The sequence below is a fragment of the Raphanus sativus genome, chromosome 8 (genome assembly GCF_000801105.2).
Source record: "Raphanus sativus cultivar WK10039 chromosome 8, ASM80110v3, whole genome shotgun sequence".
NCBI classification, from domain to species: domain Eukaryota; kingdom Viridiplantae; phylum Streptophyta; class Magnoliopsida; order Brassicales; family Brassicaceae; genus Raphanus; species Raphanus sativus.
Genome location: NC_079518.1, coordinates 2,082,742 through 2,100,901, shown reverse-complemented (window position 1 = coordinate 2,100,901; position 18,160 = coordinate 2,082,742). Strand labels below are relative to the sequence as shown.

General features: G+C 37.2%; 4 protein-coding genes and 1 non-coding gene across 5 annotated transcripts; 2 read left to right on the top strand and 3 right to left on the bottom strand.

Moving 5' to 3' along the window:
• Window positions 1-2,677: 2,677 nt before the first annotated feature.
• Window positions 2,678-3,731, bottom strand: LOC108819416 (BAG family molecular chaperone regulator 5, mitochondrial). Its single transcript, XM_018592462.2, has one exon. It carries the CDS (start codon window positions 3,575-3,577, stop codon window positions 2,936-2,938), a length of 642 nt encoding a protein of 213 aa, XP_018447964.2. The 5' UTR covers window positions 3,578-3,731; the 3' UTR covers window positions 2,678-2,935.
• A 582-nt stretch (window positions 3,732-4,313) lies between these two features.
• LOC108822895 (leucine-rich repeat extensin-like protein 1) lies at window positions 4,314-6,866 on the bottom strand. The gene has a single exon (XM_018596096.2). The coding sequence runs from the start codon at window positions 6,768-6,770 to the stop codon at window positions 4,437-4,439; it is 2,334 nt and encodes a 777-aa protein (XP_018451598.2). The 5' UTR covers window positions 6,771-6,866; the 3' UTR covers window positions 4,314-4,436.
• Window positions 6,867-9,598: 2,732 nt separating this feature from the next.
• On the top strand, window positions 9,599-11,726 carry LOC108822898 (uncharacterized). Its single transcript, XM_056992299.1, is given in 3 exon segments — window positions 9,599-10,054; window positions 10,057-10,165; window positions 11,010-11,726. Coding segments are annotated over 3 exon segments (891 nt in total). The 5' UTR covers window positions 9,599-9,778; the 3' UTR covers window positions 11,516-11,726.
• Window positions 11,727-12,054: 328 nt separating this feature from the next.
• On the top strand, window positions 12,055-13,097 carry LOC108820944 (uncharacterized). Its single transcript, XM_018593980.2, has one exon. The coding sequence runs from the start codon at window positions 12,216-12,218 to the stop codon at window positions 12,885-12,887; it is 672 nt and encodes a 223-aa protein (XP_018449482.1). The 5' UTR covers window positions 12,055-12,215; the 3' UTR covers window positions 12,888-13,097.
• A 2,085-nt stretch (window positions 13,098-15,182) lies between these two features.
• Window positions 15,183-15,315, bottom strand: LOC130499300 (small nucleolar RNA snoR111). The gene has a single exon (XR_008938179.1). It is a non-coding gene; the product is annotated as a small nucleolar RNA snoR111 (small nucleolar RNA).
• Between the last annotated feature and the right edge of the window lie 2,845 nt (window positions 15,316-18,160).

The following is an 18,160-nucleotide window of genomic DNA, read 5'->3' as shown; positions in this document are numbered from 1 at the left end:
TGTTAAAAACTGTAAAAAATTTAATTTCTAAAACCAATATATTTCATTTTAAAAATTTTGGACTGTACCTTTAAATTTTATTAATAAAGCTTGATTGCTTTAGTTTTATTGCTTTAGAAAGATTTATGACTGTCTGGAACACTCACAGCCATCACCAATCATCCCCTATATGTTTTCCTTGTCAACCTGAAACTTTTAGCTATGTAGACTGATGTAATAAAAAGACAGAAGAAAGAGCTTGTTGAATAAAAAGGATAGAAGAGAGCATTTAAGGAAATTGTACACTTCAAGAATAATGAATGCTTTAAATGCATATTGGAGCACTGGACTATCAATTCAACTTACTCTTGTGAAAGTCACTAGATAGATACCAACCTAGTCAACAGAAATATTTTCTATATCATGACAAAACCTCTATAACATTCTCAAAGATATCAAACTAATTCCAACTTTCTCCCAAACCAAAACAAAACTGAATTTCAACATGAAGAAGACCTAGGCCCTGTTCGTTTCGTGAACTGGATGAAAATCCCAGATGCGGCATCTTCACGCAGTAATTGGATGCAGCAATCAGATGTCGTTCGTTCGCAATTCTGAAAATTTTGGATTATGCGTTTGGAAACTGTATCTAGATGCAGTTATGTTCGTTTTGTATTTTGTAATTTTGTATCTCGATGAGTTTTATGTCAAATGACCAAAAACTCCTTATCTTTTCTTTTAATCTAAACATATATATAACTATATCTAAAAGTGAAACTAACTTGTAAAAAAAATGTTTAACTACAAATAAAATAGAGATAAATAAAAATGAACATTAAATTCAATTTTTCATTTTTTATAAAAAATGAAATTAAATTTTCATGTTTTAACTTTTCATAGAGATAAATATGTTTTCATGAAATTAAATGAATATGGATAAAGGTATACCCATGGGTACCTAAATTACTATTTTATTTGTTCTAAAAAGATCATGTAAAATATTAATATCATTACTTGTTTTAGCAGAAAAACCTATTTGCGGTCGGAAAATTTTGTTTTTAATTTTGGCGGAAAACTAGGTTTCCGATTTTGACTAGGAAAATTTGATTTTCGGGTTTTGGCCGGAAAAACTCGATTTTCGAGTTTTGGCCGGAAAACTCAGTTTTCTAGTTTTGGCCGGAAAACTCGGTTTTCTAGTTTTGGCCGGAAAAACTCAGTTTTCGGATTTTGGCGGAAAAACTCGGTTTTCAGGTTGGAAAACCCGATTTTTCGGTTTTGGTGGGAAAATTCGGGTTTCCGGTTTTGGCGGAAAAAACTCGTTTTTTTTTGTTTTGGCGGGAAAACTCGGTTTTCGGATTTTGGCGGGAAAACTTGGTTTTTGGGTTTTGGCGGGAAAATTCGGTTTTCGGATTTTGGCCGGAAAATTCGATTTTTGGGTTTTGGTCGGAAAACTCGGTTTCGGGTTTTGGCGGAAAAATTCGATTTTTGGATTTTGGAGGGAAAATTTGATTTTCCGGTTTGGGCGAGAAAACTCAGTTTTCCGGTTTTAGCCGAAAAACTTTATTTTCCGGTTTTGGCGGGAAAACTCGGTTTTCATATTTTGGCCGGAAAACTCAGTTTTTGTGTTTTAGCGGAAAAACTCGGTTTTCGAGTTTTGGTGGGAAAACTCGGTTTTCCGGTTTTGGGGGGAAATTTTGATTTTCCGGTTTTGGGGAGAAAATTTGGTTTCCAGTTTTGGGGGAAAAATTTGGTTTCATGTAAAACTCTGTAATTCTTAGGATAAATTAAGGGTATTATCGACTTTTAACAGTTTTGGATGAGTTTACTGTTTCTAGAAACACTTAAAAATCTCATCGAGAAATCCTGAAAAATCTGGATGAGTTATGAAAAATATCTGGATATTGCATCCAACTTAACCTCTTATTTTGCATCAAACGAACATCGGTCCGCGTCTGCGTCTGGATGCTGCGTCCAGATCACGTCTTCCTCATATTCCTCTTAACACTATTGTTGATTTCAAGAACCAACGCCGTCAGCTCCGCTGGTGGCTGCCGGCATCCGCCATCACAAAACAGCTGCAAGACATGCGTGGTGGAGCAGATGAACTTCAACTGTCCTAAGTGCGTGCCGGTGCTCGGATGCATGGCTCGTTGCCTCTGGGGCGGTGTGTCTCAGAGGAAATGCACCACCACATGCGGCGTCAACACCGTAGCCAGGCCGTCCCTGATGGAGTGCAAACGCTGTGTTTCTAGGTGTAAGTGTAGCTGTGCGACTTAGGAACTAATCGACTTAGTACTCTCTCTTTGATGTTGAATAACGTCTTAAATGTTGGATCTTTGTCTTTTATGCTATATAAGCTGAATGTTACCTATATAGTTCATATATAATCACATATCTAAGAGAGTAAGAGGCATACTCAGTGTTAGTAACTCAGCTATCTTTCTTTTTTGTCAGCGTGTTAGTGTGTCTGTACTAGAAACATTAATGCAACTTAACACTGAAAAACTGTCTTGTAAGAAACTCCATTGCAACTTTTTTTCTGAAAAAAACAAGAAACCATCATCAATATTTTGTGTAAATATGTATATAGATTTGGATAAATTACTATTTTTTTATTTGACAGCAATCACTATTCAAAACCAACGATAACATATTTGTTACATTAATATAGATCCATATTTTGCGTCCGAACTTTGGAGATTGTTAATCAGGACCGTATTTTATTCATTGTCAAGGTTCATCAGTCCCTTGGTATACAAAACACTACGTGACGTTTTCATACGGGCATGACGACACGTAGTCTGTTTACATACTCACAAAACGACGTTAGTAAATTTAACAGAACATAGACTACTTTAAAGTAGGAAAAAAAAACAAAGAAAAAGAGATAAATATGTCGTACGAAGTTGTCGGAAAAAGACATAAAATCTACCGTACGCCGGATAATTTACCGCCGTCATTCTCTGAGAAATCTCTGGAAACATCTGAAACCCAAATACTGAGCACAGAATCTCTCCATCTCATCGCCGCCTCTCTCTCTACACATCTCTTCCTCCACCGCTTCTTCCCAGTACATAGGCCACGCGCCGCCGCCTTGTACGTCGTCATCGTAGTTAGACCACAACCACTGACTCTCGTCTTTAGCCTCCGATATCGCGTCGAGTACCTCCTGCATCCCCACGATCTGACGGCTCACCTTCCTCCGAGCTTCTCTGATCGTCGGATCCAAACCAGGAACAGAGTCGAGTCTCAGAAGCAGAGACATCAGAGTCTCGTTCATCCTCAGCCGTTCCTTCTCGTCGCTTCTGATGGCGTCCACCGTCTCCTGACGCTGGATCACGCTCTGTGCGCGGTTGGCTTCTCGATGGACGGATGAGATCGTTCTATAGAGGCCTCGGATCTTGTGAGAGCGGTAGCCAGACTGGATTCGTGCTGCGGCTGTGTCGGCGGAGGCGGTGGTCACGACGGTGGATTTCGCAGGAGGAGGTGGGGTTTCGATCGGGATCTCTCTGGTTGCTGGAGGGGCAGTATGGTCATTATAGAAAGTGTGGATAACGGTGGTTGTTGCCGACGATGAGAACTTCCTTGAACGTTTCATTTTTTTCTTTGTGAATGTTTTTTTTTCTGACGGTGGTGTTAATGACTCATATATAGTAATTAGTAACTTGTAATAATTTTTTTCACACGCGGTTAATTTGTAAAAGACCAGTGATTGAAAAGTTTTTGTCTAAGCGACCGACCGTTGCTGCTGGACCCATTCACACTCGATGATAAGCTTTTATATAGAAAGCGTTATCTTCTTTATCAAAGATTCAATATATAGTATGATCTTTCTTTACACAATTTTTTCCCTGCAAATAAGTGAAAAATAAATTAATAATTGATGGAAGTGGATTTCTAAATGTACATTCAAAGATTACCGGCGAAACATCAAAAGCAGTGAAGGTATAATTTTTGGAGTTTCCCAAGCTGAGAGGTGCAGTTATTTCGGCGATACAGAGATTTAACGACGATGTATGTATGGATCATTCTTTTTATGCCGCCGTTTTCCGGATGATGACTGAGAGGCTGACGTCATTATTCCCATTTACGAAATTACAGTTTCAATTTTGAACAATTTAATTTTGTTAAAGATGTGTATATTTTATTGTTATTATTTATACATATGATTTTAATAACATATGAACTGAAACAATAAATGTCTATATTTTATTGTTAAATATGTGTATATTTTATTGTTATATATATACTCCATTGCTGCTAATGCAGCTCGCTCTGTGTTAGGGAAAAAAAAAACAAGATATCCAAAAGAAAAATATGGAAATACAAAATAACTGGAATGTTTTTTATATATAAATAAACCAAACACACAAATTAAAGTCTCGCAGCCAAAAGAATAAAATTGTGAGTAGTCGTTATATAATCATAAGGCAATGCATTTTTTTGATTATTTGAAACTAGTAGTAAGACGGAGGAGGAGGAGGAGACGAATCATACGAGACACTTGGGATCGGTGGAAGAGACGTGTCGGAGTAGGAAGGAAGCGGTGGTGGCGACGATGTGTATGAATATTCAGGTGTTGGTTCGTAAGTCGGAGGTGCTTGTGGTTGTGGAGGATGGCTTTCCGTACATCCCTTTGCTGGTGGTGGAGACTGGCTTGGTGAATAGTAATATTCAGTTGGTGGTGGAGGACTTGGTGTTTCCCATGGATAGTAAACCGGTGCTGGTGGTGGAGGACTTTGTGTTTCGGATGGATAGTAAACTGGTGATGGTGGTGGAGGACTTGGTGTTTCTGATGGATAGTAAACCGGTGATGGTGGTGGAGGACTTGGTGTTTCCGATGGATAGTAAACCGGTGATGGTGGTGGTGGACTTTGTGTTTCAGATGGATAGTATACCGGTGACGGTGGTGGTGGACTTGGTGTTACCGGTGGATAGTATACTGGTGTTGGCGGTGGAGGGCTTTGTATTTCCGGTGCATAGTATACTGGTGTTGGCGGTGGTGGGCTTTGTGTTTCCGGTGCATAGTATACCGGTGATGGTGGTGGCGGGCTTTGTGTAACCGGTGCATAGTATACAACGGGCGGTGGTGGAGATGATTCAGGACATGGCGGTGGTGGACTTGGTGGAGGCGGAGGTGGAGATGAGTACACGTAAGGCGGTGGTGGACTTGGAGGAGGCGGAGGTGGAGATGAATATACATAAGGTGGTGGTGGACTTGGAGGAGGCGGAGGTGGGGATGAGTATACGTACGGTGGAGGTGGAGGAGATGAGTATATATATGGCGGAGGTGGAGGAGATGAGTACACGTAAGGTGGTGGAGGAGGAGATGAGTATACGTAGGGTGGTGGAGGAGGAGATGAGTATATGTAAGGCGGTGGTGGAGGAGATGAGTATACATAAGGCGGTGGAGGAGATGGTGATGGTGGTAGTGGTGGAGGATAAGCTCGAACAGTAGGCGACATCTTGGACTCTGGTGGTGGAGGTGGAGAGTATGCTCTCACGGTAGGCGACATCTTAGACTCTGGTGGTGGCGGCGGAGAGTAAGCTCTGACGGTGGGAGACATCTTAGACGACGGTGGTGGAGGCGAACGGTAAACATAAACCGGCGGAGGGAGTGTCCTGAAAACAGGTGACATCTTGAACGCCGGTGGCGGTGGAGAGAAAATATTATGACATCCAAACTTACTACAATCAACAGGACGAGCCAACAGAGACAAACACTCCTTAACCGATCTCTGACGAGCCATACCGGTTAAACAGTTCATGGAGCCGTTCACCATAGCGTCGGCCACCGAATCAGCTGCGCATATAGGAGCACGACCGGTGAAGAAGTTGGAAGAGTAAGTGAAGTTCTCAAGGTTAGGAAGCTGGCAGATACTCGGAGGAATGATTCCTGTGAAGCCGTTGTTAGCCACGTGAAGCTCTTCTAAGCTCTTCATGTTACCGACGCTAGCCGGTAACGGACCACGTAGACGGTTTGAACTGATGTCGAAAACCGTCACTTTCTTGAGGTTACCTATCTGAGGAGGTAAACAACCGGTTAAGTTATCGTTAGAGAGGATGATCTCGTTGAGTGTCTTCCCCATTTGACCGATACTTCCCGGTATGCATCCACCAAGATCGTTGTCCGCAAGAACCAGAGCAGAGACCGGAGAGTTCCCCATGTTGTCGGGGATCCCAAACCGGAACCTGTTATGGTTCAAGAATATAGCGTCGAGATTTTTATCGAAGAGCTTCCACGGGATCTTGCCTTCGAACTCGTTGTAGCGAAGATCCAAGAACTTGAGGGAAGGCAAAGAGAGGACAACCTTAGGGAACTTACCGACGAATCGGTTGTTGCTAAGATCAAGCTCGTAGAGGAGCTTCATGCGGTTAAAGGTAAGAGGGACTTCACCGCAGAAACGGTTTGAGTTAAGGTGGAAGAGAGCGAGGTCACAAAGGAGACCAAGCTCGGCTGGTAAGTAACCAGCCATGTCAGCGTGGTTAAGGTCAATGCCTGCAACGACTCTTGTTTTGTTGTATGAGCCAGGAAGAGGAGCACAGTAGATTCCACTGTAGGAGCAAACATCTGAGCCGTTCCAGTTGGCTGTGAAGTTGAAAGGGTCAGAGAAGATTGCTAGTTTCCATGATTGGAGAGCAATGTAGGCTTGACGTAGATTCGGGTTCTCGAACTTGAGTTTCGGGTCTACTTTGATATGACCACCCAAGCCACTTTCAGCAGCTTTGATCTGTAGTAAACAAAGGGAAGAAACAAAAAGGAAAAGGAAGATGCGAAGAGGATGTAACATTATTTCTTATGGGTCGAGAAACCCACTTTTTTACATATTATGAGCATCTATTATCTCTATGTGCTCCATCTTTATAAAACAGTTTAGAAACTCTAGAGTCGTAACCTTTTCTATCTCTCTAGTTGTCCTTATTTTTTACTGAATTTGTCAAATTAGTGACATGGTTACACGTCGAGGAAAACGTAGAGGAGACTAAAAAGAGCTGACCTTTGCGCAGAGATGAAACCATCGTCACTCACAAACTTGTATGCACGTTCTGATGCTTGAAGAGTAAAATAATTAGCCGTCAACGATTAAGCATATAAAATAAGATTAAAACTCAAAATGACACTAGTGCACGATCTATGAAAGTAGAAACGGTCAAGGAAAGACAAACATGCTCGCACGACCAAATGGGAACAGAATGTAGACGCATGTCTGTCACAAAACGTGTATATCTATCATCATTTCCCTAGATCATTCTACATACATATATACCAAGTTTATTCCTATGTTTCTGAGTTGTTCAGTTGATAAGTTCTCCAAATGTGAGCAACAAGCATACATTCAATTCTATATCTTCTTCCAGTTTGTTGAATAATCCGAAAAACGTGATCCTAACCTCTATGTTTTCGTTATTTATAGTGTTTGCAAAGCGACATAGATCTTTAACATAAGAACAAAAAATCTCACAGAGAAAGTCGGAAAAAGTGACTGCCTCGTACAAGCTGCTGGTAAAAAAGTTCAGCTAGCTGACACAACATCAAGCATGGAATATAAAATCATAGAATAAGTTGTGCGTTCGTCTGATCAAACCAATTATACAGTGCACAAAGTGAGTTCTTCCCAGGAATAGCGCGATAGGGCATCAGAAAATCAAAAGTTGATTTATCTTCACATAAAATGAGGTATCACATTAAAGCAGTGCCGTCTCCATGTATGTACAAGGTGAACATTTACACGGTCCAGAAAAAAATGTAAATTTTCTTATAGCAATCAGAGAAAAATTTCAAAAATTTAGGATCTATTAGCAAAACTGCTTTATTTGTTCTCATAAACTAAAATTTACACAAGATCCATATATGAGATTGACGGTTAGAACGTTTCATAGCTAGAAACCTTAAGGGCAGTCCTAGGGGCTAGGCACAACGCAATGAAACATTTTTTTTTCTTCAAATTTTAAATAGCTATTATGCATACTGCATAGTCTTATGTCTCCAAACTGCATAAATCTTCCTTTTTATTAAAATTCATCTTAAAATGCTAATGGTTTTATAAAAACTTTGAGCTGACTATGGTTATTGGTCACCTTACTTCCAAATAATGTAGCAGGGATAGTTAAGCAAAGCGAAGTACATGTTTTTACGTCTTTTGCCTGTTCCGGAGATTGATCCAAGGTCCAAAAAATAGAGCGAACAGTGTCCAACATCGATCAAGTAAAGACGAAACCAGAGAAAATGATAATACGGACAGCAACCATGGGACCATAGTTTACGGTACAAGATTATCATGGTCTTTTGTCATTGACCTTAGTCAAAGAAGGCTAGGCCAGAGCCTTAAGCCAATTGAGCAATATAGGTTTTAGAATTTGCAAAGGGAGATAATTGATTTGTGGCTTTGAAGCTCAGCCCAAATTGTACTAACCGATCGATGTAGGCCCACAAAAAAACGTGTTTCTACAATCTCGAAACGTGATGAAACTATCTTTTGATGATTGGTACTAATAATTTGAGATTATTGTAAGAATAAATCAGAACCAAAGACTAGTGCCATCACGTGTAATGGATAAGCCTATAATCCGCATCAAGCATTGCCGTTGATAATTTAATATATTCACGTACTAATTGCATGACCAGCTTGAAAATAGAAAAAAGAAACAAATGAACAGTGATAACCTTGGATACGTTGAACCTAGTCAACTTCTCAGATTCATTGAATGTAGACGTATTTGTGGTTTACTCTACTTCTAGTTTCCGCGTCAGAAGAAGATAATCCAGGGAACAAATCTACTGAAGTGATTAGGTGATATAAGTGGAAGATGAAATATCTAACCACAGTTTAACTTGCTTCAGGTACACATGTGGTAGATAAAACTTTGTGTTTTAACATATTAAAACATCATTATTATCATTAGTCAAAAAAAGCATTGTTACTTTTATTGCTTAAAACCATCATTATTGTTAAGAACTCTTTCAGTACCTAATTTATACTTCCTCCGTTTCATATTAAGTGTCATTTTAGAGAATTTTTTTCGTTGCAAAATAAGTGTCATTTTAGAGTTTCAATGCAAAATTTATTAACTTTATTCTCCATTCTATTTTTCTATTGTTTGAATTGTATCGGTAATGATGTTTTTATATTGAAAATATGCAAAATTAAATACTTTCTTAATCCGTGTGCACAAGACTAAAATGACACTTATAATGAAACAGAGGGAGTATAAGATTAATATAAAGTGGATGCAGGAAATATTTTTTTAAAAATGGAAAGTTTTTCAAAAAGAATAATTTCTCATGATTTTTCTTTTTCTTTCTCATTATTATTATTTTGATGATGAGTGATTTGCAAAGTTTAAGAAATGTTTTAACTTTGAGACCTGAATCTGAAAATGTATGAAGACTTAAATTAAGAGACTTCATAACCGTGCCTTTTTTTAAAACTGGAACAGTTCATTATGATATTTATCGATTAGTTTATGTTTCATTATTCTGATTTGATAAAAGTTATTCGCTTTGAAGTGAATGTATTTGGACGCTATGGCTGTAACAATTAAGGTTCTAAAAATTAACTGTATCAACTCAAAAGGCCATCTATGGTTTCTCCTTTACACAAAACGCAGTTAATCCTTATTCACCATAATTTCACCACCATGTTGTCATTTTAACCATTTTGTCGTCTACTCCGTCAAAAAGGTCAAAAGGCTTTGTCAACACAATGAAAACATCACTAAATTAAAATAGTAAATATAATACTCGTGTGTATATATATAACAATTCGCCGAAGAGGAGAAACCAGGAAAAGGGCATAAAATGGTAGAGATTCCGAGAAGAGTCAACAAATTAGCTGCGGCTTTTTACTTCGAGGCGGCGCGTGCACGTCCGCCATGCGATAGCAGTAGCGGGAGCGATCACTTTCCTGATGAGACAGCCGATCTTTGGGATCTGGTCGAATCTTATATGGACGGTGAAGTGAAAGCTTTACCCGAGGATGTTCTTGGGGAAGAAAACGATGATAAATCTGACGTTGATGATGATGATGACTATGAAGATGTGAAGGAGAGGTTACGGAGATTCGTAAGAATCTCGGTGGCGGCAGAGAGCGGCGGAGAATAATTGAGGAGGTAGTCAATGCAAGTGAGTTCGTTGGAGAGAAACGACTCTTGATGGCTTATCTACGTAACAAAGGTTTCGATGCAGGTACTAACACGTGCTCTCTTTACTAGGAAATTTACATTTTGTATGTGTTTTGGGTTTGAGGGGAATTGGTTAAGTTTTAAACCTCAAAGCTACTCGTTCACAAACTTATTATTTGTTAATGGTTGATCCATATTGATTAAGCCTTGCGAAGGAATGGTTGGTTTAGAGGCATGATTACAAAAAAAATGATCCGAGAATTAAGTTGGTCTTGTGATTGGAAAATTATTTTGTCAAGAAGATAACACATTTGAGCTTCAAGATTGATTAGTCATTTTATTACTATAGAGATTTCTTGGCATACATCACACGTATAAGTAGCTTCACATTAAGATAGAGGTATGATGTTGTATAACATATCTCTCAACCTTAGTAGTATTTGAAACTGAGTCATATTGTTGGACTTTTTTTTTTGCTAAAACATATTGTTGGATTTTGTAGCATATCTTTAATTATTAATAAGTTTGCTTTAGGAAAATTTAATAGGCCGGTGGATCTCGTTTGCAATATATAAAAGATGTGTATGTCTATATGTGTTAATACCACAGTGGATTTTGGTATTTAAATGTACTGTACAAACACTGAAATGAGAAGATGATCCATATGTACTAGGTAAACCTACACGAAAGTAGTAAGTAGGGTTACAAACAAAGTAGGTTGGATCCTTAAAACCATATAAAAGTGAGTCAAGTGACTACGTTAGATGATCGTATTTTCTTTTATTTTTTGAAAGTTTTTGTACTTGTATGTATAAATGTATGATACCATACCAGTGATTACTTTTTGTGACTTGTGATTCACATGAGAATATACTAAGATGAAAGATGAATATATATATGTCACACAGGTCTTTGCAAGTCGAAGTGGGAGAGATTTGGTAAGAACACGGCCGGAAAGTACGAGTACGTTGACGTTAATAGAGGAGATCATAAGAGCCGCTTCATCGTCGAGACAAATCTTGCCGGAGAATTTGAGATTGCTAAGCCTACAACAAGATACCTTTCTCTCTTAGCTGAACTGCCAAGTGTCTTTGTGGGAACACCTGAAGAGCTGAAAAAGTTAGTGAGAATCATGTGCTTTGAGATAAGACGGTCGATGAAAGGAGCGGAGATTCACGTGCCGCCGTGGAGGAGGAACGCTTACATGCAAGCCAAGTGGTTTGGTCACTATAAACGAACCTCAAATGAAGTGGTTACTAGGGTTAAGAGCTGTGGCTGTGGACCACGTGTTGGGTTTGAGGAATTGGTTAAACCGGCGACGTTTAATGGTTATAAGGACGTGGAGAGGAAGAGGCAGGGTTTAAAAGTTGGCCAGCTCACGGTGGCTTTCAACGGCAGTGCGGTGAGGCTGTAATAGTCAAAGAACAAAGCATAGGGCTCTGAGAGTTTATAATTGTGAGTTTTGAATATTTTTGTAGATATAGGGTGTCAAAGAAGCAACACATCTATAAAGTTGTAGATTGGCTCTCTAGCAGTGTCTGCTAAATTTGTTTAGTGCAATAGTTTTTAGTTGGGCCTTTTAAGTTTCGGCCCGTTTTTTATTGGCCCGGTTCAGTGAATTATTCAATATACAAGTGTTAGATATAAACAAATGATACCACTTTAATTACAACTTTACAAGTGTTGGACGATAATGATATCATGAAACTTTGAATTATAGTAGTCAACAACTTTCAAGAAACTTTCGAAAACAAAAGAATACATCCAAATCCCAAGGAGGACCTTTGTGACACATTGAAAAGCAATAAACTCATACAAAACTAAATACTATTTAATTAAAAATTTGTAAACATTAAATTGTTTATTAGGCTTTAGTAAACAAAATTGATGTATTTATTAAGCACATTAAACTTTATAACTCAGACCATACAATGATGCTGTCGAGTATTATTTGCATGTAGCCTAATTTCATAGTAGTATAGTACTAAACTAAAATAACAAAACAATAAAAAAGGAATGAAAACAAACAGAAACCTAATAACTTTCGGTATTTAAAAGTCTCAGTAACATCTTCTTTAATAATGTCTGGTCTCTGTTTCTCTCTCTCTTAAGCAATGAAGAAGCTCTACCGCAAAGGAACCGTACACCCTTCGCCGCAGATAAAATCCGACGACCACCTTCTCTCTCTTCTTCCCGTTGCTATCTTCTCACTAGCGGCGGTTCTTTCACCGAAAGACCGCGAAGTCTTGGCTTACCTCTTATCAACCGCCTCTTACTCCGGCGACCGAAACTATGCATCTCGCCTGAATAAGACCAAACTCCACGAGAAGTCCCGTTCAGACAATCACTCCCCTCTTTTTCATTGTGACTGTTTCAGCTGCTACACGTGTTACTGGGTCAGATGGGACTCTTCACCAAGCCGCAAGCTGATTCACGAAATCATCGACGCTTACGAAGAAAGCTTGGAGAATAAGAAACAAACCAAGAAGAAGAAAGATCGGAGAAAGCGTTCAGGGAAAGCTCCAGCTCTCGCTAGTCCTAGCTTTGGTACGGCTGATTCAGAGAGTCCAAGTCAACTTACTGATTCGATTTCGAGTTCTCGTGCATGTTCTAGTTCGAATCATGAATTGGTTGGTAGTACTGGTGGTTGCAACGGCGGTTTGAAATCCACGGAGGAGTTCCTTGCCGGAGACGTTGGCGAAGAGACGGCTGAGGAGCAGGAGAAGGGATCCGTTAGAAGATTTGTGAGTTTCATTGGTGAGAAAGTTTTTGGTGTTTGGGGATAAGAAAATTTACAAGAAATAATAAGGTAGAAATGTTTCTTTTTTTTTTGGTAAAAAGCTAAAAAATGTTTTTTCAAAGGTTTAATTACTTTGGATCTTTGTAGGCCAAAATGTTTGATTACCAAATGTTTTCATGTATAAGGATTTAACTGTATTGCGGCCAAAAACATCATTGTATTATAACATCTTGATCATATCAGAAAGTTGGTACTATTGCATGTATTTAATACGTTTATATGTTCAACAACATAACATGCTCAAGGTTGCATAAACTATTTTTTCTTACCGCCAGAATTGAATTATGGAGTATATTATTCAGCAGAATACAAAGTAAAATCGTTACGTCCAGCTTGAACATATTTAATTGACTATCTGTAGTGATATAGACTTTTACTGTAAAAATGTATTTTAATAAAAAGGTATTGACTATAATACTATTTGAGGTCCAACAATATCTTTTGTGCTGCCCACCGCCACAGCCAATTCTAATGCTTCCCATGAACTGTTGTTTTCATATTATTTGTCTGTACATTATTGCCCTTTGCGAGTCACCCAATCTGATCCCTTTCATCAAAGCGTAAAGTCTAGAGAATAAACTCCAAAGTTCGATTCGTAGCTGATAGTGGAGTATAAAATGAGTAATCATTTCAGAACCTTTTTTGGCATAGACATGTCAGTTGAGTACAATTTCCTCGCTTCTCCATTATCAAATCTTATTAAAAACATGCAGTGAATATGTTTGTTCTGTAGCTATGATATAACCTTTCGCAGAAACAAAAATATAATGCAGTAAGTTTTTTTTTTTTTTTTTTTTTTTGCTAAAATTTGGTATAATGCAGTAAGTTTGGTATAATGCAGTAAGTTTAAAGCTCGAAACTACCTAAAGTAATCAGAATTGTTCGAATCATCCATCATTCTCTGTCTCTTGGGTATGGTTTAAAACCACGATAGATTGAATAAATCAATCTTTCTTGTACAGACAAAACGAGGGAACTAAATCCTAGAGATGCGGGATATTCGTACATAGGGCTTCACAAGTAAATAGAAAAAGTGGAGACACGATGGCTCTGGTCTCGGTGTGACACTTTTTACCCAACACACTTCCCCGCACAAGAAAAAAATATTTTTGTTTGAACTGAAATGTCAGATGAAAGATTGATATTAGTCATATTGATGTAGCTTTGGTACTTTTTTATTAAAATAAAATGTCAGAGGAAAAGATGTCATCAGTCGTCACGACTGAGAAGGTCTGTTTGAAATGTAGAATCTCAGTCATCAATAGTTGCACTAAAAAGTCAAGGCAACGTCTTTTACTCGTTTTGTGTGTCTAAACTGTGCGCAGAGTTAAAACCTAAAACCAGTTAAGCGAGTATCCTTTTACTACTACTCTTTCTTCGTTCACACTTTTTGTTTTCACTTTCATCAAACCAACCTGATCAGACCTTTCGTATTTTACAACAACAACCAAACTGAATTGGGTATTAATTACTATTGATACGAACCTGAGGTCCACTGACATGGTTTGTGTTATGTTTTTCTTTTCTTACTGAAATGGGTATAATTACTATTGATACGAACCTGAGGTCCACTGAAATGGTTTGTGTTGTGTTTTTCTTTTCTTACTTTCAGTTTCAAAGACGATGACTCCTTATTGGGCCATAATGGATTGTGAAGACAATTACACATAATCCTGACATCAACCCAGCAAAGTGAACAGTTAGACATCTGCTATGTGAAACCAGCATCACACAAAACTGAACTCTGCCTAATGGGATCGGTTCAAAGTTCTACCACTTACTTGTCCCCACTCGTCGACTCGGTTCAATGATTTCACTGGACATCTATTAACACCAAATGTTTCAATTTTATGTAGTTATCAATTTTATGTAATATGTAATAATTGCAGATTAGTCTCAACTTGATCAATACCTAAGTACTGTGAAAATTTCTGAAAAATTGATCAAATATTTTTGGAATTGCAGATTAGTCTCAACATACATCAGTTATAACCAGTTTACTTTTCTTTTCACTGTGCTGATATTAATTTGTTGATTAGTTTAGCAAATTTTAGTTTCTAAAACCTCTTAATCAAAGTACCACACATTGTTAAGTTGTAATAAAACCTTTTAAAGCTTTTAAGAAAAGTGAATGCGTCAGTAATCAGAATATTGTCCACAAGGATAACTAATTATCCAGTCGGATCAAAGTGAAGAAATAATTAAATTATACTCATCATTCGCATTTTCCATTTCTATGAACTTTAAAGAGACAAAAACATTTTAGGAAAGAGAAAAAAAAGTGTGGACGAGCAACAATCAGATCGCCAACCAGAAAAAGGACGACTGAAACGATATATCACGGCCAAATCTATTTCCCCTCGCCAGATTCATTCAAGGACTCAGAGACACCGGACTCTCTCTTGCCCGATTCGAAGAACCACGAGGGTTTGTTATAATAACAAAACTAAATCGTAACCAAAACAAAAATATCTATATTTCAGAAACCAAAAACAGTACTAAAACCTATAACGAAAGTGAAAAAAAAAAAACGAGACCCCAAATACTCAAATAGTATTGTCGCCGATGCCGAATGGTATAGCACTCTCGTTTCGATGGGTATTTATATTACGATGCAGAGTGACGCCCTAGAAACGCCCCAATAGAAGAAAAAAAAAACATTATTGGGTTTTGAAATTATAAAAGCCCAACTAGTTATTAACCCTCGAGCTGATCACAATCGTTTGACGCAACTATTTTTATCAACCACTAAACCTCAAAGGTCTAAATGATTCGGCCATTAAAAATCGGGCCTTTTAATTTTATTTATACACATGATAAACTTCAAATAGAACTACCGTTTGCCTTTGGATAGGTCTAAACTAATAATCCTTTTGGTCAGACTAGTCTCGATTAATCAGTCTCCTTTCATTCTCTCGGCTGTTTGCTTTCCTTGGAATTTCACATTTGATCTTTCTTTCTTATCTTGGAAAACCTTCAAACTCTACATCTTACGGTCAGTGCCGTGCGAAGGTCTACAGGGGCTTGAGGCAAGTATAAAAATGGGGTTTTTAACCAAAATTTTTTTTGACTAAAATATAACTATAGTTAAAATAGCATAAAGAAAAACTAAAACAATAATATAAAACTACGACATAATCTTTCTCCTCTCCTTTTCAATAAACTCTTTCACCAAATTTTCATAATCTAGATTCCTTACTAGTGTGAAATGTTAACTTAATTAAAAAAAAACTAAAAGCACTAGAAAAAATGATATCGATGCGGTCTATACGGAAAGAAACATATATTTTGATACAATAAGAAATGGTGATGGTGATTAGTTTCAAAAAAAAAAAAAATGGTGATGATTAAATAAAAAGAGACACTTGTTGATAGAAGGCTAGAAGCACAGAAGGAACAATGAAGAAAAATGCTAGGATACTGCGTGAGAAATAAGATGTACAACATGAAAATATAGATAGATCATGTATAAAGTAGTTGAGATATTTATGTCTTTTCTATTTAGGAATTTTGGAGATCACTAAAGAGATTTTCTTTTTCTGATTTTGGGAAGTTGACAATATAACAGAAATAACTTTTTCTGATAAAAGAATTGAAAAGCAACAATGGGGGAATCGAACATAGGATGACATTATAGTGTGTTCACTAAAACCACTATGCTACACCAGATTTTTGGAGAATTTTGGGGTCCTAAAATTTGTATATATTTTGGGGGTCTGAGGCAAAAGCCTTTTTGATTACACATGAGGCACGCCTCTGCTTACGGTTAAGCTTTCATCGCACTAAATGTTATCTCCCCCCCGTGTCCTTTTACATGTGGACGACATTGTCTAAAATATAAAGTTTAAATAATCTCTATCTCCCCGCTCTTTTATTTACGACAATTTCTTTCATCGTATAGTTTAGTCTCTCTCTCTCCCCCCCCCCCCCCCCCGTTTATCTATTCAGAAAGGACCAAGAAAGGAGGGGAAATGTGTTGGTTGATCATGGAACATGAGAGACCCGACACCCGAGTCACGTGACACATCGGTAATTTTTGAGTTTAGCCATTTTGTATAAACTATAAACATCTATCTTATTAAAACAGAAACATTTTGTTGGACCTAATATTTATTTTGTAAGTTTTTAAATTAAATACACCTTTATACTTTATAGTTAAACCTACATTAAATCACTAATGTTCCTTTCTTTATACTACTATCCATGTTTCCAAACAATATACTTATTTCTTTATACTACTATCAATGTTTCCAAACAATATATTTTTATACTACTATCAATGTTTCCAAACAATACAATAATTAATCTTAGTTATTTTATATATATCATTTTCTCTTTAAAATTTTGTAGAAACGTTATAATTTCATAAATTACAAAATAATAAACTTTAAAATTTGGATTATAAGATTACAAATTATGAAACTATTACAATTTAAATCCAATTAGATTACATATCAGTCATCCATCAGTTCAATCGGTTAGTCTCGGGTTTTAGTGATTTTTTTTAATATGTATATTTTAAAAACCTAAATTGAATTGTCAGATCTCCGGATTAACCGGTATAATCACAATCGGGTTGAATTTATAAACACTGATTTAAATGCAAAAATATTTTAAATACACATTCTTTAAAAATTACCAAAATATTTGTTAAATTATTAGTGAAATTTTTCATCGTAAAATATTCCGCGCTTCCAAAGCGCGGATCAAAATCTAGTACTAATTGTTAAAGAAAAAAAAATAGACGGAAGCACTTGCATTATTTTTAAAGAAACACTACAGTTTTTGGCAATTTTTATTGACTGTCTCCATAAAAGCTAACAAATCAAAAAACTTTCTGACCAAACTCAAAAGACTACCAGTAAATATCATAAATGTAGAAATTAAAGGAAGATAATTTTTTGCAAGATTTAGATACATTGTAACGTAGTTTCTTTCCACCTAATTTTATAGAAAAGAACTCATCCTTTTTTACTGACAAAAAAGGGAAACAATGAAAACATTTCAATATAATCTGTCTGACCAAAAATAACCATATATAACTATAAAAACATGCATCCATGCGTAGGATTAGAATTAATCCGCCTCTTTGTATTCCGGCAAAGAATATCTCTCTACTTTATTCTGTAGGACGAGTGAAGCGTGTGACTCTCACGCGCAATCATCATCCCTTTTGGCGTGTACGTGACTCGGTAAGTATTTAAACAACATTTTCACTCAAAGAATCATAATAGCTTTGGTAGATGTGTCCGACGCCGA

Bases quoted from the DNA above. Each gene is read 5' to 3' on its own strand.
- LOC108819416 (XM_018592462.2), bottom strand. From the start codon at position 3,577: ATGAAACGTTCAAGGAAGTTCTCATCGTCGGCAACAACCACCGTTATC.
- LOC108822895 (XM_018596096.2), bottom strand. From the start codon at position 6,770: ATGTTACATCCTCTTCGCATCTTCCTTTTCCTTTTTGTTTCTTCCCTT.
- LOC108820944 (XM_018593980.2), top strand. From the start codon at position 12,216: ATGAAGAAGCTCTACCGCAAAGGAACCGTACACCCTTCGCCGCAGATA.